General features: G+C 42.7%; 1 protein-coding gene across 2 annotated transcripts in view; it reads right to left on the bottom strand.

The window, feature by feature from the left end:
* BCLAF3 (BCLAF1 and THRAP3 family member 3) overlaps window positions 1-21073 on the bottom strand; it is a 32497-nt gene extending 11424 nt beyond the window's left edge. The window contains exons 1-8 of one of the 2 annotated variants that reach the window (XM_062488062.1): window positions 21039-21073; window positions 10059-10130; window positions 6748-7326; window positions 5745-6410; window positions 3255-3433; window positions 2459-2573; window positions 2202-2265; window positions 1233-1351 (exon numbers count right to left, since the gene is read on the bottom strand). In XM_062488062.1, coding sequence (XP_062344046.1) covers window positions 1233-1351; window positions 2202-2265; window positions 2459-2573; window positions 3255-3433; window positions 5745-6410; window positions 6748-7326; window positions 10059-10099 — 1763 coding nt within the window. In that variant the 5' untranslated portion in view covers window positions 10100-10130; window positions 21039-21073. The remainder of the gene's footprint in view (window positions 1-1232; window positions 1352-2201; window positions 2266-2458; window positions 2574-3254; window positions 3434-5744; window positions 6411-6747; window positions 7327-10058; window positions 10131-21038) is intronic. The other variant, XM_062488063.1, reaches the window with a different exon arrangement.
* Between the last annotated feature and the right edge of the window lie 4427 nt (window positions 21074-25500).

Here is a 25500-nt window from a genome sequence, read left to right on the forward strand (position 1 = left end):
GCTTTGAGCTTTGCTTGCTTGTTTTTATGGTTTTGGTTGTTTTTTTGGGTTTTGTTGTTTGTTTTTTTACCAAGAATATCACTAATGCAGCTCTATCCATAAAATTCTTATTAAAACATTTACTATGAAAAGTAACCACCAGAAGTCAGAATTTGTATTTTATAAAACACAAAGAAACAGTTTGCATAGCTGCAAAATAAGGGGGGAAATAGCAGCGCACTTAACAAGCTCAGAGGCATTGCCAGTATCTCATGTAAGCTATTAAAGCCTCTCAACCTCAGGAAAATTCTACGTATCGTTCATGCCATTACTGCCTTCAGCCCGTATTTCCCTGACAGTGAAACCCCGATGGCAAACTCCAGGACAGCCATACTTGGTAGGGAAAGTTACACTTCTCACAAAACATAGGAGCAAAGTCCCACTTGTTAACCTTTTTTTTGTTTCAAGAATCTCAAATGCAAGGAATTTCTTCTGTAGCCTCACAAGTCTGTTTTTCCAAATGTTTGTAGTGCCATTAATGCCAGAATGCATTTAAAATGAACAAAGAGTAGCACATAAAGAACAATCTGCATAAGAAACTATGACTACTGGGTGAATACATTTTATTACACCCTGAAAATTCATTAATCAACATTTCTTGTAACAGTCCCTCTCTCTAATCAACCGACCTCACAACATCAAAAGTGCAACAGGATGGATGAGGTTAGCAAACACCTTTGGGGCAAAAACCTTTAACAAACCTGTTGGAGGAATCCATAGGAGTAAAATGCTATTCCAAAAATCTAAGTTTTCAAATTCTCCAAGAATCAGAAAAATTCCAGTTATTTGCTGATATTCCACATTTTATTACCACACCAGTAGGGCAACAGAACAATATATTCATCCTAGAATGCTTTTACAGAACTGCAAAATACCAGGAGAATGTAGTTACATGGCACATTGAGGAGTTAAAAAATACTTAAAACTTTTTCAAGCTATCTTTGTCTTCTCATTCTGTGCTAGTTTGTGCTTGCTTTTTATTTTTACCCACTGCAGTTTAACCTCTTTCAAGGTAACACCTCATTACAGAGTAGTTTGCAATGTATGTCAGTTGAATTTCAGGCCCAGTCAAACTTTTAAGGGCTAACGGTGGAAAAGAATCACCACAAATGTGAATGCAGCTGTGGAAGGGCCCAAAAATGAACATACAAGGGAACTACAGGCTTGGGCCAACAAGATTATTTGCTCATTACCTTGGAGTTACATCATCTACATGAAACACTCTCTCATCTTCATTCTTCAATCTCTCTTTTCTTCTCCTCTCTATATCATACCGTAGATCATTTGGATCTTCTAACACTCTTACAATGTTCTAGTTAAAAGGAAGGGTTGAAGCCAAGTTAGCTGCTAAGAACTGAACACCAACCTGATTCTGTCCTTCAGGAGCAGCACCCTTGTACATAACCTGTTAACATAGTTCAGCTATCTGCACATAGGACAGGTTCATATCAACCCAAGGATCCAAAGTCTAAAGCAATATAAAGTGTTCCTAAGCAATTATCCTTCCTTGCACCATCTGCCTTTTTACAAGGTTCCAAACAGCAGTGAGCAGAGCAATGGAATTCTGCATGGAGTTGCCAAGGCAGAAATATTCATGTAAGTTTCAATAAATCTTAAGGAGTTTTACTGTCCTTAATCAAGGAGAATCTCCAAGTACCTGTACTACAGAAAAGGAACAGTAACTAAATCATAGCAAGCAGAGCTTTAAAGGGGAAGATAGAAAATCTTACAACCCCAGATGAAATCATGGGACAAAACAGCATTCTGAGGAATTATGTGGATTTTGAGTCATTGTAACATTATGGAAGAAGAAACGCTAAAGTTTTTTGTAACCTCAGAGGAAAACCAAGAACCACACATCAGTCAGGGACTCAGTATTTACATTCTTTTAAAACAGACAGGGGTTCAAGCACCAGGAATAATGACACTCCAGCTACTCTCGGGAACAGATCTGCATTCTACTGATCAGTGAACACAGCGCATCACTGTGCTATCTGTAAATATGCTCAGGTGTGCATTTCTTCAAAATACTCCAGAATCACTGCTGGTCTTCACAGCATGTAAAAATTATGTCCCAATAGCAAGGGGAAAACATTGCCTACATCTGTAGTATATGTATAATAATAACTTACTGCTTGCCAAAATTTAAGTAATCAAAGTACCTGGGGAGATTCAGATGGCACAGTTCGTTTGTTCTGAAGTTCTGCTAGAGACATGTCAATCCTCCTGGAACACAAAAATACTGCATAAAAACAAATGCCATCACTAGAAAAGCAAAAATATTCTTGACCAGACTACAGAATGTTTTAAAGATACAGGCAGGTAAAAATAATGAATAAAACCTTCACACTGTGTAAAGTCTACTGAAGATTAATTGCCTTAATGCAAATAAATTAAGAAAAAAAAGGTCAACAATTACCTGTGAATTTCTGGATCCAAGTGCATTTTAACTTCATTTGTATTTGCACTTGATTTATCCTGAATTTTTGAGAACCGTTCATGTAGAGTTATGTCAGAAGATGCAAAATAATTTGCTGTGAAGAGATATGAAATACAAGAATGTTATTTGAAATGCACAGTGGGAAAATCTATCCTTTAGAATATTAATTGTTAAGGATACCATGGTAACCCTACTGAAAAGAAATTTCAAGCTATTTCCACTTGCAGTTTAATATTCACAAATGAAAGATTAGGCCAGCCCAACTTAGACAACACTATTTGATAAGATTAAACTCAATTGGCAGTTCTACCATGGCAGTGACTCAAATTACTTGAATCTATAAAGTTCAACACTGAACAAAATGCAGCTGCCTAAACACTAATCTGAAAATTTAAAAGAACTATATATAATTAGAGAGCTGTGATTACAGCAAAGCTCCTTTATTCCTATTATGTTTACTAAACAAGCAGGTTACTCTCCCATACTAGCATAAAATCATTTTTATCTTTAATCTACGCATTAATGCCTCAGTTATGGCCTGAGACCTTCCTGCAGTCATCCTCCACTCAACTACTTTAAATCCTCAACCTACATTTTCCTGAAGCAATACAAAAGGAACCCAAAACACAAATTAAGCCAATGGCAAGCACCTGAGAATTACAGGGACATCATAGCTAAACCATAAGCTTTGGGTTCAGTAATCTATGTTTGATATATAATATATATATGTAATATATACATAAACACATACATTTACTCAAAATATTACAGCCACCTTTAACTTGATGAATAATTGTGATTATTTCCTGAGTAAATTCTTTTGATGGGTCATTCTCAACATTTTGTGTTACAGACTCCATGTGCTCAAACACTGGATGAAAATTTTCTTTTTTTCTACCACCAGCAACCAGATCATGGGAAATCTGTCTTTCTGTAGTGTGACTAGAAGCAGTCCTAGAATAAAAAACAAAACAAGTATAGTTTATTTTAAAGCAAATATCTAAATCTGAAAACTTGAAATTGACAAGTAGAACAAAACAAATAAGAAGCTCACATAAGGAATAAATGGGATTAAAAGCCAAAAATCTCATTTTTTTTTTTAAATTAAAAACTAGTAAGACCAGAAGGAAGAAAATCTATAATAAAATATGAAGAGATAACTTCACTCTCAGAAATCTTTGTTTCTGTGAAGTATGCAAAACAAAATTTGTGACTTTTAAATTTAATTCAATTAGCCTATCAAATCTAGACAAAATTAAGATCCTGATAGACTTCCTTAGAATAATTTTAAAAGGCAATTATGCCTGTGTCTTGTTTATAAGGAGCTACCAGGCAATTTTCAAGAACAGTTTAGGGATGAGAAAAAAAGTCGCACATCTTTAGGAACTGAATCATCACTTCAGCCTAGTGAAACAGCAGTGGAACTGCTTCAGCAGCAGTGTGTGAACTTGAGAACATGCTTACCATCTTTTTATAAATTTTTACTCATTCTAAATAAGTTTACACCCCAAATGGTTGCACTGCTACTCAAAAATTATTTTGACAAGAAAGCCAACACTTCAACGACCCTACTGTTCTTACTGCAAGGAAAATGCTTATCATTCCAAAAGACAAATTAAGGACTCTAAGAGCTGATGTAAAAGCTTTTAGGATGAAGACTTTCAACTGTTCATTCTGCAAAGTGATTATGTGCCTGGCCACACTGTATTAGAAGCATACAGGACTAGAATGCCATACAGAAATTGTGTCAGAAATAGCCTCTAGCAGATGCCAGAAATCATCTATCTTCCCCTAGCAAACTGGTAATAAATGCATGCAATCAGGAATCCAAGCAACCTCAGGTTTAGATATTTGAATTATCTACCTGCTCCCCAGGTTTATAAAGAAATTCTTCCTCTTAGCTGAGTAATTTCAAGTCAGGTGTTTCTTAAATGCCTAAAGTAAGCAGCATGAATATTCCAAGTCATCAGCTTCTGTAAAATTAGTGTTCTTATATTTGAAAAAACAAAATATTTAGCACTCCTGGCTGCAGAAGCAAACCATCCATACATTAAATTAGCTGTAATCAATGCAGTGGTTTCTTTGGTCTGCAAAAAACTACCACGTCCATTAAGCATGACCTTCAAAAACAGCAGCAAGAGGCTCCTAGATAGAGGAATCATCCTATGGGTTTGCAACAAAACCCAACAATTTTCCTTACTTTATAATTCAGGAAGTCAAATCCTCATCCTAGCCCAACTGTGGGTAATGGGCATTAATCCACCTCCCTTTCCTCAGTCTTTAATATTAGCCCCTTATGTGCTAACTTGTCTTGGTTAACTCTCCTTTGTGTTACATTTTTTTTGAAATAGTGCAAAGGGAAGAAAAATTATATAGATGTTTTATTTGGGACAAGAGGCAGAACACCTTTAAAATGAAGGTTGATTATTTTGGAAAGGAAGGTAATCTCTTCCAAAAGCAATTACTACCAATATAAAATATTCTGGGCTGCAACAGCAAGACAACAAACCAGAAAACCCTGCAAGAATCTATCAAAACCAAGCTGCTTGCTCTCTACCATGTATTTATCATCTAAAATTTTACAGTACTGCCACTTTTTCTTCCATTGCAGCCAGCACTGGGAATGCTAAATGCAAACATAAGTATTACACAGAAGACATTTGTAAGCAGACTCTGCTGATTCAGCTCTGATGCCTCAACAGGTTGCCACTTTGTTATAACAATAAATGACAATCCAGAGCTCTCTCATTTTTGGCAGATTTAATGAACTTGAGATCTTGAACATCTGAATATGTGCTTGAGATTTATGCATTTAAAGGTTAGCTGATTTTCAGAAAAAAGATGCGAAGGCAGTTTAAAAAAATGCCATTGTATTTCAGATGAAAGCACAGGAGTAGGCGTTTATGCACTTGGGTTTTGGTTTTTTGAGGGTTTTGTTTTTAAACAAAAATAACACATTTACTTATCATAACCAACTTCAAACTACAGGTTTGCATCAGGCATATCTACTCTTTCAACTTCCTACATCTCCATAAAACACTGCTTTTTGTTGGTTCGTTTTATTTATTGGTTGGTTCATTTTATTTGAATAGAGGTTTAGTAGTTAACTAGCCCAGACAGGAACGTTACCATTTTAAAAGAAATAAAACTAAAAAGGTTCAGTCATAGTTTGCTCTGGTTACATCTTAAAGAAACCATGCTTCCCTCCAATGCTCATAAACTGTGAAGAGACAGGAAGAAAGCAGAGGTGAAAGAAAACCAATACCTGTACTTGGTCACCATTTTCTTCATATCCACTTTCACTGTGAGATGTTCTCTCATACAGTTGGCATCTGACATTTTCACATCTGAAACAGTATGACTTGCATCACGCTGGCTATTGGAGGAATCAACGCTTTTCCTCAATTCCCCATCTTTCCTCACTCTTTCATTCAGTTTGTTTTTAAAAGATCTCAGCTCAACATCTTCTTTGGAAGAGTTAACACAAGCATTGCAACCCTTCTTTGAACTGTATTTAGGAGGTTCTTCGACGTGCCGTTCTTCAGTCCGCCTCGCTCTGCCACCACTAAAGTAATCCAACTCCTTGCTGTTCCGGGCACTCTTGGAAGAGCTGTACTTCTGCTCTTCCTGCTTCACGTACTTCTGAGCTCTGTCATCTGGAAAAGGCTTTTCCCCATCCAGATGCCTGCGCCGTTTGTGACTGTACTCATAGGCTATCTTTGGGACAGACCCCCCCAAGTACTCCCTCTCGGCCGACCGGTGGGACTGCAGACCCAGATATCTTTGCTCCTCCTTTTCTTGGCAGGGTGGAAAAGAACGTTCTTGCTTCCACTTGGAATTCCTTGCTACATCTCCACCGTCATACCTCTCCACCTCCTTAGCCCTTTTAGACGCGTGCCAATATTCTCTGTAATCGTGATCTTCAGGATACCTGTGTTGACATAAAGCAATTTACACTTGCACTAGAGAAGAAAGCGAGAACTTATATGTGCAGAATGTTGGACAGCAGAATGCGTGGCAAGTTAACCCATAATCCCTCGCGCCAAGATGTGCAGGGGCTCTTAAGAGGGAAATATTATCCTTTCATACTCTAGCCAGCAATACGATTTACTTAAAAGACAAATACTTCACTACTACCAGTCGCCCATAATTAAACTACAATGTGGCCAACGTGTTTCAAGGTGGGTATCTTCAACTATAATGAAAATAGACTTTCACTTGAGGCTTTATACCACAATACCCAGGGTTTAATTATTTTATTCCTATACCTCTTCTGTAAAGAGCTCCTTGCCGTAAATTCATCAGAAACTCTTCTGGGTGACTGACCATACTTCTCTTCGTGTAACCTCTGGTGCCTCAAGTCATCTTCATGCCATTTTCTTTCAAGCTTGCATGAACCCCCTAATGGTCTATGAAAAGGTTTCATTCCTTTTTCATTTCCAGTGACTTTGTAATGATCAAACATGTATCTGTCCTCCATTTTGTGCTGGTAAAAGGGACGATCATGCTCTTTATAAGGCATTTCCGAGTATTTTGGTGGTAACTGGCACCTCCTATTGCTTTCAGTCCTTTCAGGTGAATGTGTTCTGTAGGGCTTATGACTGTAAGCATCTTCCATGGGAATTCTTTTCAGGTTTGGTGAAGGTGACCTACGTTCATATATTCTCTGGTGGTTATTTCCATGAGGTGCAAACCTGGAATTGCTTTGTCCATACTTTTCATCTTCTGTTCTCCAAGGCATAGACTTTTTGGGGTCCTTACGAAAGCTTTTATATTCACAGTCATAATTAATGTGAGCATGCCTTTGCCTATGGTGCTCTGGAGTTCTAAAAGCTGGAGATAAGGACCTAAAGCAAAAATAAAATCCACTTTGAGTAGTTCCATAAAATGGAATCAATTTCTTAATGAGAACATCTATTTCCGAATTAATCAGCTTGTAAAAAAATTAACACCAAGATATCAAAATGGCACTTTTCTGGCTGAGTACCAGGCTTACTTTTACTCTGTTGGAAGTTTTCACAGTAAAAATACCCACTTGAAATTGTAGTAATTCTATCATTTTTGTCTCTTTGAAGTTTTTTATTTAAAGCTAAAAATAATTTCATATACATGAAGTTTCCACTACATTGAGAAAACTGTTATACATATTTTTACACTTCTCAAGCATTCCCTGTCTTTCTTTCTCAGTGTGAAGAGAAAATAGGAAAGGAAAAAAGGGTATAAAGAAAGGGAAGGAAAATGCTCTTTCAGGTTTTCTTTGCATGCCAAAACAACCTTCAAATCTGAAAGACTGAAACATTACAAAATATATGTAAACTGTCATCCAGGTAGGCTTTTCCCTGCAGAAAAAGAACAAGTTTGAGAAAGATGCTTTAGCCTTTTGGATAACTGCATGTACACGCTCACACACGTACACACACACACAGTTCCACACTTACTGCAGCTTTTGCAATTAAAGATTCAATTGTATCATCAGCTCTGCATTTTCACCTACAGTTACAAAAATGAGGGCAACCTGATATTAATTTTTAGCCAAAATCTCCTTAAAATAAAGAAAAAAAACCACCACAGGCCACTAACAAAAGCCAGAAAGTAATCTCAATACAAACAGTTCTGTTTGTATTCAAGTATTCACTGCACACTCTTGAAACACTCTTTAATAAAAAACATAAAAAACTGTTGGGAGTGTGAAAAACGGAGGCCTCTCTGAGTCTCAGAGAGAACAGTATGCAGGAATTGAATTAAAGTTTTTAGAGAAATTAAAACATATTAAGCCACACACATGAAATACAGATGTAAGCTTAAGTAAGTTTAATTAAGTAAGAATATGTTTCAAGTGCCTTAAAGAGCAAAAGCCTTAGAATGTAGTGTAAAAAACAAGTTTCAAAAAGAAGCTGCAGTGAGAGCTCAAAAACACAGTTCTAGACATACTAAAAATATAGTAAAAATATTGCTTACATTCTTCAGAACAGATAGGCTGTATGTGCAAATTATATGTAAGCTTTCATATTATAGAACCAGAATTCTAATAGGTTTAGAAGAAATGCTTCTTAGATTAGAATGCTTCTTTAGATTCGCGCTTTTAGTTCATTGGGTAATTTGTAAATAAGAATCTGTGAACTGGGGAGAGACCCTCTCCTCTCCCGCTCTCTCTCTTCCTCCACCATCATCATCATCACTACCATCAAAGAAGAAGAAAAAGAGGAAGAAGAAGAAGAAGAAAAGAACAGAGGAAGAAAGACCAGGGAGCACCTGCCTCTCGAGATTGTACCAGGCTGCAGCCTCTGCCCCTGCTCAGGACTCTCTATCAGGCTGCAGCTCCTACTTCTAATCTGGACTTTACACCAAAAGCTTTTAGCACAGACTTTAACACTTGGGACTCTCTGCCTTTTGAGACTGATGTGCCTTTACAATAAACAACTTCACAGCAACTAAAAAACTACTCTGCTCTTTTGAAGATATCAACCCATAACAAGCCCGACAAAATACAGGTGAAATAAGCCACTTCCTTTGTGCACGTATCGCAAATGAACAGTTTGGCATAACTATGTACTGCATTTCTGCAAATGAGCTCAAACTCAGAACCACAGATGTTCCTTAAACCATGATGGCTGACTTCCAACAGCACCTACACTGCGGGTGTAATCCTGTGTTGGTCTCCTGGTTAGGGTTTGCATTTTAATGAGAGCTGGAGCTGCCCTTACTCAAATGACATTCACAGCTATCAGTCTAGTGGACACACTTAGTATTTCTCTTTTTGAAAACAAAAGTAGCAAATAAAAAAACCAACATTTTTCTGAGTTATCCAAACTCCCTTGGTCTTGGTTATCACAACTTAGTCTGTTTCGAAGAGATGCCCAAAACCAGCAGTAATTTCACTTGATATTGTATTCCACCCTCCTGGTTTTAGTATCTCAAATTTGCCCTGAAAGTCTTAAAAATGAGGCAGGTAACTCACAGCATGAAGTAAGCTGGATGTTATTCTGATGACAAACGTCAAAGACACGTGCTACTAGGCTAATGTCCAAGGAGAAGTGCGATGACCCCCACATTTCCACGTGCTTTTCACCCTGTGTTATGCTGCAAGGCATGCCTAACTGTGCTCAAGATCAGCTTACAAATCAGCCCCAAACCTCAGAAAGTCCAAGGTGTGTGAACTAGGAAGCATTTTTTTTTTTTAACAGTTCCTCCCTGTAAGCCAACTAGCAAAACAAAAGCGAGTTACAGACAGTGTAACTCAGTGCACTCAGTGCACAAGGTGGTGCTTATGTAAAAATAACCTTAACTAGTTTGGATTTTTTGCTTAAGGTAGTTGTAAATCCCAGAATACAAAAAGTGAACAAGGTTCTTGGCAGACTGCAACATCTGAACACTCCAGCTTAAGAGAAATTGCAATAAAATCATGAGTTGGGAAAAAAAATTACAATTGTTCAGCTTGTACAATAAACTACAGATTACAAAATGCACTTCACAAACTGTAATTCTGCACGCAATTTTATTTCATTAAAGCAAGTTTTAGGTAGTAACTATAAACCCTTCTATAGAGCTACATTTCAGAACACAAACTGTAGATATTTACCTTGGTTTCCATCGTGGTGATCTTGATCTAGATCTTGTCATCTTCTCTCACGTGTTTATGAGTTTCTCGAAGCTGTAAAAATTATATCATTTACTAGTCTGATTACAAATTGCAACAGGAAGTTTTTTTAACAAGTGTACTAAAAGCTTCAATGTTAGGATGAAGTATATTTTTAGGATGTTTTACTTCAAAGGTAAAACCTCTAATACCAATTTTAAGGCAAGCAACCTTTTTTCTCTTTATAAAGATTTAAATATTTGATCATTGTTCTATTTTTCTCTCAATTTTGTAATGCTTTCTGTTTAACTTGCTGTTAAATGCTAATAAACTCATAAGCAAGCTGCAGCAATGAAAAACACATTAGTATGTATAGAATGCTGTAGATGACAGAGGGGAGAAACAGATAGCTTAAAATACACAGTTTATAAAGGAAAATGTTTTTGCATAAAGTTATATCCTGAGGTTCATATACACTGAACTTCAAATTTGTCATGTACACTGCAACTTTTACATGGTTGCAGACTTCTTGCAAACTTTAGCTACTCCATCATATCTTAACTGCTAGGTTATCACATACTCCATCCAAATCAAACCAGATACAAAAGATCATTTTTTTCCATTGTTGTACTTTACCTGTTAATAAACTACTAACTAGACACACACTAAATTTACAATGGATGCACTATGACAAAGTGCTGCTCCTGACTCCTGAAGGTAGCTCCTGGCAACCCTTCTCATAAAAGCTAGCTATGAAAGAAAGCAAAAAAATCCCAAGGACCTTCAAAATAAAGTGATGGAAGTATATACAAACGTGACTGGTGAATAGGAATTAAGTGATTGTTCATTATTTAGCAAACACAAATGATTAAAGCAGAATTAAATTATTGGGTAACTGGTTAAATACTGAAGTTTGGACTACATACCCATGCCTACAGCTTTTAACTACCACAAAACACTTTAAAGGCCAGAAATACAGATGCAAAAACAGACCTATCAACAGCTCTAAAGTTAATGAAAAACCAACCATTTGAAACTGAAAGAATACACCTAGGTCAATGCCACTCTATATATGCTACGGTATTTTCTGTAATTATTTGTTCAGACACTCAGGGAGACAGAAAACTAGTCTGAGCTAGCAAAGTATGGCCTTTTTGACACTCCCAGTCCTCAAATAATTCCTTTAACTAAATATTTCACCTAATGAACTGAAATTGAAAAGGGAGAAAAACATGCAAGCTTCAAGGCACGACCTGAAGTAGTGCGCACCCACATGCCTGACCCAGCACCTCACACCCTCCAGTCACACAGGTTGCTCAAACAAAGTATCACTTCTTGCTACACTTGACTTTTTGGTACAATTACCTCATAGCTGAAACAGTAGTATCTTCAGAGAAGAATCTACAGCATACTTCTGCTGCCTACCCCACAGGCAGGCATTAGTCAAGACATCTCCTAAACTAGAAACTGCTCATTAAATTGCACCCTGAGCTAACCAGACATTTATTTGCAAGATGTAGCAACAGCTTAGTTCTGGAGAAAAACCTCTAGTGTTTTTTTTTTTTTGTTTTTTTTTGCTCCACAATCAATCTTTTCATGTAACAAAGCATGAAATTGCAATTGTTGCAAGAGGCAGCAAACAAAAAAACCCCAACCCTAAACTACCCCAAGGACAAGACAAAGGATTTGTTCTCTTAATGTGATGTTATCACTGCCTCTTATATCTTAAAGACACATAACTGAGGACTGGATAGCATGAATTGACTTCAGGCCTTTTGCCTACTTGAAGGTCATACTAGCCAAAGTTAAATATGTTGCTCCAATGCCAGTATTCATTATTTTTCAAAGAAAAGTACTATTATGATCAAAACAATTTCCTGTATATCACCCATAAACCCACACTTTACAAAACGCTATTTGAGAAACAAAAAACCAAAAAACCCCTGCAGTCCTTGGGTAACACATTTCAAAATGTGGTACATGTCCAACAAGCTTCAAAGATTCACTACCACCATCTCTTCTGGTAAACTTTTAGAAGTTACAGTATTTTACATGCTGATCAAATTCCTTCTTCCAACCTTTCCTTCAGTTCTGAACTTTATTCCTAATTTTCAAATGAGTATGTAAACACCAAAAAGACAAAAGTACCATTAAACTCCACCCAACCATCTGTACAGAACTTGATCTGCCAGACTGATAAAGCTAGAAACTGAGCATACATAAGGACCAATTCCTTATTCTTTCCAAGACTGGCTAAACAATAACACCTAAAAGCGTGAGAAAGACTGTGACAGCATGTCCTAGATCTTGCCTTAGGATAAGGAGGACTGCTGTAATTTCCAATGATGACATTCCTTTTGTTTAGTGGAAAGAAGTGCTCATCTAATGCACCTCCTAAAAATGACCCATGCAATAAGACTTCCTCACAGAGAAACACACCGTATGAAGACAGCAGACATTCCCCCCACCAGACTCCCTGTGTAACGCCAGAATTGCAAATTAATCTACACAGATTTTGTAAACCTTGCTAAATCCAGGTTTAAGTCACCTCAACTAGATCAGCAATATGGTTCCATGCCAAAAGCAAGTTTTTTGTAGGATGCTATCAGGTAGCAAGCCTGTCTATAGCAGAATTACTTGAATCAAGTGAAGGCCCTACAGTTTCCAAGTCAGGCATCCAGCTGCTTCTGAAAAGAGAGATCATGATGGAGTAGAGGTGCCAGGACCTGGCTGCTCTGGGCTCTGAATTTCTCCAATATGTTCTGCTGTACTTTGGGAGATAGTGTCACTATGAAAACATGAAGATCTATTTTTTAACTAAGCAGCATTATTAGGTTCAGAGTGCTGCTTGTGTTTGTTATGTTACAATAATAAGTGACTCATTGGAAGAGTTATCAGTAACTGTGCTTAGATAGCTTTTAAATATTAATGGGACTCACACCTTTTATTTTCTTTCCCTTGACTTTTGGAACTTGACTCAGACAACTTCCCTCTTGGGAGAAATGGCCTCAAGCCTGCTACCAGCTCTCCTTTGATTCCACCCTTGGGATATTAGTGTTCTGACAAGTACAAAATTCTTTTACAAACCAGAAAGGAGTATCTTGAAACAAGTAACTCAAAAATGACCAGAAACTGTATGGGATGTGCCAAATTGAACAGATGTTCTCTCAGATAGGCTACAAATTTTTAACAACTTGCTCTCCTGAACAGAACAATCTTCTGTCTCTTCACTTCCTCCAGCATGAAACAAAAAATCACAAATTACTGCAATCATCCAGCTGCACAGAAGGGAACTAGAGCTCTTTCTAATGCAAACAGCAAGCCCCAAACAGCTAAAACCCTGCAGGTAACAGCACAGAATGAATAGAAGCAGTTAGCTCTCCTGGAACAGACTATAAATGTGTGGACTGCTTTACATGACTTTTTGGTGCCCTTCCATCATTACATGGAACAGAACATGGAAGAAACCCTACTAAGGACACACAAAGAGCAGGTCAATACTAATAGTACTCATCACCGGGGAGCTGCTCTTGAATGCCTTTCAGCTGCAGAGAAGGAGATGTCACCCCCACACCCCTTTTAGAGGGACTGCCTGACCATCACCACAAACCTTTCAGAGGAGAGAGGGACAAGGAGGTCTCAGAGGCTGGGTCCCACGGCCGACAAGGAAGACAGACAGACTGTTGCTGTAAAAACTACCCATACCACTATTCTCTCACTTGGCCCAAAAAAGATAAGGAGCAGCTCCAAGCTTTTCACTGACTGCTTTCTAGGTGGGGATCAACTGCAAGAGACACGCCAGTCTGTACTGCTGCATGTCCTGTTTTGAAAGTGTCCTGGTTTAGGGCAAATATGGGAGAAAACCTCCAAAGTTCCGTCCGTCTGTCCGTTCCCCCCCACGCCCCCCCGCAGAAAGCAAACCCAAGAGGCCCCTCCCCCAGGCAGTTCAGGAAGAAATTTCTTCGGAGAAAAGTGGAAAAAACCTGTTTATTCCATAGGCAAAGCACTGCCCAGCACAAAAAATGAACAATACCGATCAACAAAACCTCTCGCCACTCTGAAGAGATGACAAATTCAGAAAATCTCTCTCCTGTGGGTGGTGGCTCGGCTCAGTCTGTTCAGTCCCTCCAGCGCTGGAAAATGCCTCTGCACAGGCCAGGTCCCGGTGGGACACAGGTGCAAGCTCCTGTTGCTCCCCTGTCCAGAGCAGGTTCAAATAATTCCAGGAAAAAAAGAAAACAAAATCTCCGGGGAACTTCTCAGCTTCAGTTAGTCAATAACTAACTAAAAGCAAAGGAGAGCTCTCTCCTGCTGTCCACCACAGTGACACAGTCCTGGAGATGAAGCAATGAAACTCCTACCAGTTTTGAAAACAACCTCAGACATTCTACTGCTTCTCCTTCCACCCACTTCACTCTCAAATCCAGCCTTCAAAGTGCAAAACTTTTTTCTGGGCTAAACAGATGAATAGGGATACAATTCAACATCACAGAGTCACCCCAGGAATGGGGTGGCAGGAGCCTCTCTTGAAATGGAAAATGTAAAACCCCTCCCTTCAAACTATTGTAATTTTGAAATTAAGAAGCTCTCAGGCAAAAAGATATGGGAATAGGAATAACAGTTCTTCACTTGAAAAATTAAAAGTACAGCAATACAAAAAAACAAACACTGACAGAGCCAGAGTACAACTTAAAAAAACCTTTCTGATGGTGTAACAATGTGTCAATATTAAAAATCAGACACCAGTTGGTCCTTGTCAGGTCCAAAGGAGGCTGCCCAGGTCATGACAGGGAGCTGTTTCAGGAAATTTACACAAACCACCACATTAGCATAGTGTGTTGCTTCAGCTGCCAGCTGGTTGTATTGTGGGGCTTCTTCAGCTCTGGCCACTTGCTCCTGCTCCTCTTTGACAGTGGACCAAGGTTTTCACCTTCTGGCCAGTTAGTGATTATCTCCAAAATCCCAAGACAATTCAGGTTTGCACGCGCTGTGTGATGAGGGCAATCCACTTGCTCCATGTGACATCGGTGGCGTGGTGGGTAGAGGGGACCTTCCCTTTAAACATCCACCCCAGCACTGGTAGTCGGGGTGCCAGGAGGAGCTGTGCTTCTGTGCCAATCACCTCTGAGGCAGCTTGACCTCCTTCATAAGCGGCCAAGATCTCCTTCTCTGTTGGGGTGTAGTTGGCTTCAGACCCTCTGTAACTTCGGCTCCAGAATCCCAGAGGTCGGCCTCGGGTCTCACCAGGTACCTTCTGCCAAAGGCTCCAGGACAAGCCCTTGTTCCCAGCTGCAGAGTAGAGCACATTCTTCACCTCTGGTCCCGTCTTGACTGGGCCGAGGGCTACAGCATGAGCGATCTCCTGCTTGATCTGGGCAAAGGCTTGCTGCTGCTCAGAGCCCCAGTGGAATTCGTTCTTCTTCCGGGTGACCAGGTAGAGAGGGCTCACGATCTGGCTGTACTCAGGAATGTGCATTCTCCAAAAGCCTATGGCACCTAGGAAAGCTTGTGTTTCCTTGTTGGTTGGTGGAGACATTGCAGTGATCTTACTGATGACCTCAGTGGGGATTTGGCGCCGCCCGTCTTGCCACTTTACTCCCAGGAACTGGATCTCTCGGGCAGGACCTTTGACTTTGCTCCTCTTGATGGCGAAACCGGCTCCCAGCAGAATCTGGATGATCTTCTCTCCTTTCTCAAATACTTCCATTGCCGTGTTCCCCCACACAATGATGTCATCGATGTATTGCAGATGTTCTGGAGCTTCACCCTTTTCCAGTGCAGCCTGAATCAGTCCATGGCAGATGGTGGGGCTGTGTTTCCACCCCTGGGGCAGTCGGTTCCAGGTGTACTGCATGCCCCTCCAGGTGAAAGCAAACTGAGGCCTGCACTCTGCTGCCAGAGGAATGGAGAAAAATGCATTGGCAATGTCAATGGTGGCCTTGGACTCCAGCTCGTACTGGAGTTCCAGCATGTCCAGCACGGCAGCGCTCAGCGGTGGAGTCACTTCATTCAATGCACGATAATCCACAGTCAATCTCCATTCTCCGTCAGACTTGCGCACAGGCCAGATGGGGCTGTTGAAGGGTGAGTGGGTTTTGCTGACCACCCCTTGGCCCTTCAGCTCACGGATCATCTTGTGGATGGGGATCACGGCATCTCGATTTGTCCTGTACTGCCGGTGGTGCACTGTGGAGGTGGCAATTGGCACTTGCTGCTCCTTCACCTTCAGGAGTCGCACTGCAGATGGGTTCTCTGACAGTCCAAGCAAGGTGTTCAATTGCTTAATGTTTTCTGCCTCTACAGCAGCTATTCCAAAAGCCCACCTGAGTCCCTTTGGGTCTTTGTAATAGCCATTCCTGAGGAAGTCTATGCCTAGAATACACGGTGCCTCTGGGCCAGTCACAATTGGATGTTTCTACCATTCCTTCCCAGTCAGGCTCACCTCAGCTTCCAAAAGAGTGAATTCCTGCAATCCCCCTGTCATGCCAGCAATGGAAACAGGTTCTTCCCCCACATGTTCTGATGGTATTAGGGTACACTGTGAACCAGTTATCAACTAACACTCTCTATGTTTCTGTGGCTCTGATGTGCCAGGCTATCAGATTCACACCGTCCAAAAGACCCGGTTTTCCCGTGCCTCTCCCTGGCTAGAGGAAGGGCCTCTCTAGCACTGGCTATTATTTCCTTCCTGGGCATACATGTTGGAGGTTCCTTCAAGGGGGTCCAACAGATCATCCTCCCTTCTGTAATACACTGCACCTTGTCATATTGGAGGCTGAGACCACCTTCACTTTAGTGGAGTTCCCTCGGTTAGTGTTTCCCTCCCTGAGTTGATGCACGTGGGCTGCCAGGGCAGAAGTGGGTTTCCCATCCCACCTTCTCAAGCCTTCCCCATGGTCATACAGAAGGAACCACAGGTCAGCTCAGGGAGTGTACCCTCTCTCCCTTGCTGGGGGACATTGGGCTCTGACTTCAGGGCCTGTGACTCACATTGGTGCTGCATTGATCTTTCTCATCTCCTCTTTAAACTCCTCTTTGAGTTCCTTAATCACTTGAGCCTGAATTGGGCCATTGATCATACTCTCAAAATACCTGAACTTGTCGGAAACAGAACCCACTGTCTCTTGGTTGTTGTCAGCATTAATGGCTGCAATGAATGTGGTGTATTGAGATGGCCCCAGGTGTGCCAGATTCCACAACATCTGCCCTGTGCACCTGACCTTGCTGGGGTCATTGTTATGTTGTCCACCTCTCCCAAAGAGTACCTCCAGTATTGCCACTTCTCTCAGCTGTTGGATCCCCTCCTCAAGGGTCTTCCAGTGTATTTTATGGCAGTGCTCCTGCATTTTCTCTCCATGGACAAACCTCTCTCTTACACTCATTAAAAGCTGCTCCTAAAGGGAAAGGGGCCCTGGCTCCCCTACAAATACCTGATCCACACATATCTTCCAGCAAATCAGTCTCAGTGTTTCTGAACCTGCAACAGGATTCCCGTAGTCAATGCTTCTTAGATGGGCTTCAGTACCATCTCCACTGTTAACTCAGCTCTGCCAGCACATGGAGGTGACTCCCACCTCAAGGCACACCACCTCAGTTGGAAGCATATGCGTGACAGCCTTGAAAGCTATGAGCTAGAATAGCTAAGTCAAGTTTAAGTCAAGGGTACACACCCAGCTGAGACAAACGAAATTTGGCTGAGGGATTTCTAAATCATTGCTTTTTTTAGACAACACAGCAGGTAACAGATCAACGCAAATGACTGAAATCCAAATTTTCACACCCAGTTCTGTCACAGGTCTCTGATACTCAATAATGGCTCCTCATGATTACAGATTGCTTCTCCTGGACTTTTTATCACTGTTGGAGCACCCTTCACATCTCCAACAGGGTATGTTTTGAATCTACACAATATTTTGTGGCAGGTCTGAGGTCACTGCAGTCTCACAGCTTAAGTCCTCACCGCCAGCATCATCAGGGAGATAATCCTATTTTTTTTTTTCCCTCCACTTCTCATGGCACGCTGTATTTAAGAAATTTCCAGATCTGGTCCAAAGCACCTCCCCAGGCAGCTGTGGAGAGCAGCTGGGAATGGAGGGCTGCAACGACAGGAGGCAGCACCACACTCCTGCTGAATGTGTGCTCCTTGCTCTCTCAAGGAGAGCAGCTCCAATACTCCTGTTTATCTGATGAGAGGCTGGGCCTCCCCACCAGTAGAAGCATCCCTTCAACCTACCAAAACCACATCCACAGTGGCTTTAGAAGTCATCCTCCTACTCAGCTTTATCATTTTTCTTTGGCACAAGCTGGGGAAGGCAGGCTTTACACAGGTTGTATCCCAATGCCAAGGAATGTTAACAGACAACCAGGTCTCACGATAGCAAGGTAACTGCGCCATGCTGGGGGGGCAGCATGTGGGGATCACTTTCCTCTGCTTGCTAAAAAAAGACAGAGATAAAAAAAAAAATTATTGTTCCCCCTTACACTCACAGTAGGATGAAAATCTACAGCAAGTACAGGCCTAGCTCAAGCATACAGAATTTCTTAGTGGACCACCTAACAAATTCTAAGTAATTGCTTGAAACACAAAGAAAATATTCATTCCCCTGTGCCTGCATATTTGAGCAAAGGAATAAAAATAACTGAGTAGGTCTACAGAGCATATAACTTTTCAGTGAGTTCTCATTTAAAACCGACCCATTTAATTACACTAATTAGCAGGCAATGCCTCACCTTTGCAAAAGAACAGATTAGAATGCCAGCTTGGAAAGACTGAGTAGGACAAATCTGTATCACATAATAAATAAGGTATTTCACTCTCAAACTTCTTCTTTTACACAAAGAAAACCCAACCCATAAATACATTAATGAGCCATTTCTACAATGTGTTGAATTAGAGGCCTTTAACACCTGTTCAGTACAGAGCTTCAAATGTTATAGCACCATACCCAGCCACATCTGCCAACCAGTTTCTAAGGGGACACCAGAAGCATGTTAATCTGCTCGTGTCAGCCCTAGAAATGGACTGTAACAGCTTCCTGCCTACTGAGAGCTCTCCAAAACGTACAAACTATGATGGAAACCTCTGCTTTTACACCTTGGTGCCACAAGACCACCAGAAAACCAAAATAAGACCCTTCTTTGTTCAGAACCAGTGACACTGCAGAGCAGCATTGCTAGGAGGCTGGGAAGTCCAGGCTGCCTTCCCCAGTCACATCACAGAAATGCATTTTCGCTGGAAGACTCTGGCATGTTTCCTTCCTTCCCTGCAGACAGCAAGCACCTGCTGCCACCCAAGAGGAAAAGCAAACCCGTGTGCAGCCACATCCCTCACCAGCTTGCCTGCAACACCAACCCAGCCTGTTACCTCCTGACAGGTGAACACCCACAAGCCAAGACTGCACCAAATCAAGCCCATCTTGTCCCAGCATAGGCACATGGAGAGTTGGTTTGATGACTCCTACAAAAACAGTGGAAGAAATACCAGTTCCTTTGCTGAAGGCAGATGTGGAGGAGTGCATGGACACTCAAGATAGACAGTGGTTTATCAGGATAACAGGGTGTGTCACTAAAAGAAGTTAATTAATTTCAGTTCACCTCATCAACATTTAAAAAAAAAAAAAACAAAAATATCAGAAAAATCCTCAAAGGGAAAGACAGTCATCTGTGTTGTCTGCCTCTCTCTGTCCAGCCCTGTGTCAGGCTGCCACAACACAACATCCTTCACTAAAGATCCTTCCATGCCTTTTGCATATTTCTTCCCCTCCCTTCCTGGCTTCCTCTTCCCTGTTCTTCCTTCAGCCATCCACACCCAGCAAAACTTTCACAGACTTACTTTTCCTTGAGGTCCACAAACACACAAAGCAGGTAATTAAAATCTTCCAGCAATTTGAGCAGCCTTTGTTTTAAACCTTTATAATTCAGGAATCTAAACTATATTTTTAAGTGACTTGGGGCATTTAAGAATGGCAGTAGAAATTCGGTGTTGCTATTTTATGTGGAGTTGAGCCAAGTGAGGAGACTGCTATCACCAACTCTCTGAGACACTACCGCCCACTCAGATACATATGGAAAAATTGTACATAATCAACTAAGTCACTTAAAGAAGTCTCAAAAAGCCCACAGATTGTTCAAATCGTCACCAATTCACCTTGCTTTGGCTTGACTCAATCTGGAAAATACATTAAGCTAAACCAAAGATACACCAAAACTGAGCTATGACTGCTACACAAAATCTGTACCATTCTAAGTTTTTATAAAGACTTTAACTGGTGTGGTTCTGCGTGTGACAACATATAAATAACTAGAAACAGAGACTGTTGGTATTTATGCATTGCTAACCTGTAAGATCTATCCTTACGGTACCAGTGACCAGCGGCCTCAGCTCTGCGGTGCTGCTGGCCCAGAGGGTTTGCAGCAACACGGGTGTTCTGGAACAGTCACGGCTCGGGGGCACGGCCGACAGCCCCGCGGTGACTTGGGTGTGTGTCCCTGCCCTATGCTTTGTTCCCGGCCCTCCCAAACCTCCTGCCGGTCCCCGCGCACCGCACCACGGCACACACGCTCCGTACACACATACAGGCACACTCACGGGGCGAGGCGGGTCCGGCCGGGCGCCGCTGCCCGGGCTACCCCACCGCCAGCAGACCCGTCAGGGACGGGTGCAGCACAATCCCCGCCGAGCTCCCTTCCCCGCAGCTCCGCTGCCGCCGGCCAGCAACGCCCGGGCCAGAGCGGGGAGCGAGGGCGGCAACTGCGACTCACCTCCCCCGGGCCGGGCCGGGCCGGGCCGGGCCGGCCCTCGGTGAGGGCAGGGGAGGGCGGCGGAGCCCCGCGTACCCCGGCCCGCTCCTTCCCGGCGCGCTGACGGGGACAATGACCGCGGCAGCCCGGGCTCCCCCTGCCCGCGGCACCGGCCCCCGCCCCCTCGCCGGGCCTCACCAGGCCCCGCCGCGGCCGTGCCACCGCCGCCGGCCCAGCACTCACCGCCTGCGGCGCCGCTCCTGCCGCTCCTCCGGCCGCCGCCGCTCCGCCCCGAGCAGGTGCCCGGCGAGCCGGAGGGGCGGGTCCCGGCGGCCGCGCCGGCCGCGGCTGCTCCGCACGGGCGCGGCGGAGAGAAAGGGCGGGCGGGGGGCGGCCCGGAAGGGGAGGGCCGGGCGGGGCCGGGCGGGGGCGGCTCCGGCGCCACCCCCTGACCGCCGCTCTCGGACCGCGGCCCCAGCTCCGGGAGCCGCGCTCTGCTGCTCGGGGTGGGCGCTGGGCGGCTGCGTCCCGGCCGTTGGTTCGCGGCCAACCGCGGTAGCGCAGGGGCGGCGTGCGCCGGCCCTTTCCGGGTGTTGAGTTCTCAGCAGCCGCTCGCCTGGAGTGCCCTGTGGGAAGCAGAGCCCTTTCGTGCCGGGCGTTAGCCGTGTCTTGGGCGCATCAGGGACAGCGTCGCCAGCCGGGCAAGGGAGGGGATTATCCTGCTCTTCTCTGCTCTAGGGCGGCCTCACCTCGAGTGCTGAGGGCAGTTTTGGGTGCCACAGTATTAGAAAGATATAAAGCCGTTAGAGAGTGTCCAGAGAAGGCCTACAAAGATGTCAAAGGGTCTAAAGGAGAAACTATTTAAAAAGCGGCTGAGATCACTTGGCTTGTTCAGACTGGAGGAAACCTCGTTGTGGCCTACAGGTTCCTAGTGAGGGGAAGAGGAGAGGAGAGGCAGGCACTGATGTTACTGTGGGGATCAGTGACAGGACCCGAGGGAACGGCCCGAAACTGTGTCAGGAGAGGTTTAGGCTGGATATCAGGAAAAGGTTCTCCACCCAAAGGGTGGTTGGGTGCTGGAGCAGCTCCCCAGGACAGTGGTCACAGCACCAAGCCTGACAAGAGTTCAAGCATGTGGACAGTACTCGCAGGCACATGGTGTGGTTGTTGAGGCTGTCCTGTGCAGAGCTAAAGAGTTAGACTCAATTCTTCTGGGTCTCTTCTAGCTCAGAATATTCTGTAGTTCTGGGACGCTCTTCACTGCCCCTTGGGCCTAAGGAGCAGCTGGCAGCATCTGTGCAAGGCCGCGGATGGCTGGAGTGGGGCACACCCCAAGGAGCTGTGGACAGGCAGCACACTCCTGGCCCTTTCACTGCTCTTGGCTGCACCGTAATGGGTCAGGCAGGAGAGGTGGGACTGAAGCCTCCCCAAGACCAGAGAGGTCTGGCCCTGCAGCTGCACCGACTGTGGAGCTGCCCCCAGCCTGCAGGTGACGCAGCTGTGGCTCCCTTGTCCCAGGCTGCTGCTGCTGCGAGAGTCAAGGCAGCTCGCAAGGTGTCAGGTAGTGCTCTCCAAAACTTTTTATAAGTTCCTGGAGTTCCTGTCAGAACATGCTCTACAGGATGGCAGCACTCTCCTTGCCTGGGATCGGATCATTCCCAGTGGTGTGAAGGCTCTTTAGGGTGCTGGGATGCATTACTTCCCTCGATTGCCAGTCCTGATAGCCAGCAGGCCCAACAGGTTTGGTGTCAATTTTTCCTTCAGGAGCTATAAACAACAGAATCGCACACTGAACATACTGTAACCCTTTCAAAACAAAGTATCTTCTTATGGCTGGAAGCCACTCAGAAATAGATTTATAGCTCACACAAAACCAAGGAGACACTGATGCTATCTAGGTTGCATTGGCATCCAAGGCTGTTGGTCAAGGACCTTGAATACTACTTTGTTGCCCTGTGAGATCAGCTCATGAACATAAATTTGATTCAGTACAGATGCAGGTACACAATTTTATTTTAGCCCAAGCATGGTTTTGATGTTGGTTTTGTATTTTTACAGTAGCTAAAGGAAGATATGTGATACCTGATACAGTATCATTACAATTGCAAAGGCAGGTGATATCTGATCTGGTGTAAAGCTTATCAAGTTAACCTTGTCAACATTTTTTTTTTAATAATTTAATTTAAGCCAAGAAAAGAACCAGACTCATCAGTCTGTGTTACACAGTCTTGACATTTTTGATCCAGCTGAGAGCCATCGTATTGCATTTATTCTGTCATCAAGCCATGGCCTAAACAGGGTGAAGTTATAGTCACTGAATTGAGTGTGGGGGGTAAGAGTTTCTTACTCTTGGCCCCCTCGAAGGGATAGTCTCAATTTCCTTATAGTTTGAAGGTCAGTGTGAGCTGCTGACTTTGACTGTCCTTTTAACTTCTAGCTGCTGACGTCTCCCTTTCCTCCTTTATAGGACTGATCTTTCAGCAGTGCATTATCTCCAATTTTCTCTCTTCTCAAGCCTAGGTGGGACTGAGGGATCCCTTGTCACAGCTATCAATCCATTTGCTGTCTTTGTCTGCAAGATCCTGCTCAGTTCTCTGTGGACTCAAAAACAAGGAACCCCACATGACAGCTGTATAAAAAAAAATCCTGCATTCACAAAAACACTTTGAAATTCTCATATAAAATTATAAGATTATTTTAAAAATTTAGTTGCAGCATTTTCACAATTACAATGGACTGCAGAAAATTAACTGATCCATAGGGCATAGAATTACATTGGCAAGCTGCACCAAACAATACTTGCTTCTTCTTGGCTGTACTGGAATTTTTGTTAATAGAAGTTCAGGATGAGTAGCTCCATGAACTTTAGATGGAGAAAGTGAGACTGAAGCAGAGAGATGCCATTGATCTGCACTTTGCCAAAAAACCTGGTCCAGTCAGGGTGGCTCAGCCAGCTAAAATGCAGTCCCAGTTGGACATATATGGCAGTATGTGGGATAATCACTGTATAGGCAGCCACCCTTTTGATGCCTTGGGTTTCAGCTTTTTATATTTTTCAGAATCTCTGCTGCTTAGTGTGTAACTCTGAAGCTTCATATTAGTTGTAAGTTCTCTTCACAGGATAGTTGGACAAAACAATCCCTTTCTAGATAGAGAATCAAGGAAAACCAGTACCCAAAAAGCAAAGACAACGATGAGGGAAAGGGGGCAAGCCAGGGGGCTGATACTTCAAAGCCTGGGGCTGTGGTTGAATAATTGACCCCAATATGTAGAATGAACCAAAACTTATAAAAGTGTAAAGACTCATGACCGGGATCCATCTTGGATTTGATTGGGTGTAGCCCCAGCCAGGCTTCTGCACTGCCCAAAGTATATCCTTTCAATAAATACCTATTTTATCCCTTTTGCTCTGTCTAGTCTCTGTTCCAGGTTAGCCTTTCCAGGCATCACTTTCATTATCAAGATTCAGAAAGTCAAGCTAACAGTAGAGATTTGGTTTTATTCCCTGCTTCAGCTGGTGTAATGGATTGCCTGACTTCTGCATGTAGGGAGCTACCTCTGCACTGAGACTTAAAACTAAAACTGAGCTCTCGGTACAGATGGACAGCCTCTGTGGGCATAGAGTGAACTTCTACATGACATAAAATAAATGATCAAATTTCATTATCAACCTATCAACTTGATGTTGCCTCAGATGGTCTTGAGCCAACATATATTTATGGATAGCAAGATGGATACTATCCTAATGGATACATGAGGATCTCGGTGGTTAGGACCATGTAGTCTCAGTAAAAAACGACTTACACATACTTTACAAGTTAAATTAATATTTAAATCAGTGTCTATTAGTAGCTCCACAGCATCATTATTCTCCACCTCTAAACTGGGAAGGCTATTCTATTGCACAAGACTTGGCAATTACTGCTTATTAAGACTAATTATTTTAATCTATTTCCATGTTTTAGTTCTAATTAAGTATCATTAGAATAGAGAATCACTTTCATATTCCTTTAATGCTTAATTTAGTAAACATTCCCTTTGGAAAGAGCACAACTGTGGTTTGCATGCTAAATACTTGGAAATGATAAATGGAAGTAACCTAAAATTCAAAAGCAGGAACTAGCCCTTGACAGCAGACAGATCTCATGGATCTGTTGTTTTAAGGAGGCATTTCAGTTTCCATATAAAATGTTACTCTTGGCACTGACCTTTGCTGAACCATATTATGCTAATTAAAAAAACAAAAACAAACAAAAAAACAAACATCTCCTTGATCACTGGTAAGGTCAGGCATAGAAAAAGGCAGAGAACAAGGAATGTGCTCCCCAGGCTGTGCTGGGGAGCATCACCTGGACTTTGCTGCAATGCCAGGGCTGACCACCACAGCAGCTGCTGCTGAACACCTGCTCTCCACTGAGGTGCACCAGATAAATGACATTAAAATCTTGCTGTAGTTCTCATACACAATGCATTTTGGTGTCTGCAGACAGAGTGTGTAGATGGTGATAGTTAAAAGCAAAGAAGCATCATGGAACAGTGATAGAAGGTTTGGTGGAGTCAACACCCACAAGATGATCTTGATCCACCATCAAGAACTGCTGTCCAAGGTTAAATCATGGTTTTATCAGGCAACCTCTCATAAAACCTAAAGGGAAATGTTTTCTTTTGTACTTCACTATCTTGTTATGCCTCCTGATTAGGTTTG

Source organism: Cinclus cinclus, chromosome 2 (genome assembly GCF_963662255.1).
Source record: "Cinclus cinclus chromosome 2, bCinCin1.1, whole genome shotgun sequence".
NCBI classification, from domain to species: domain Eukaryota; kingdom Metazoa; phylum Chordata; class Aves; order Passeriformes; family Cinclidae; genus Cinclus; species Cinclus cinclus.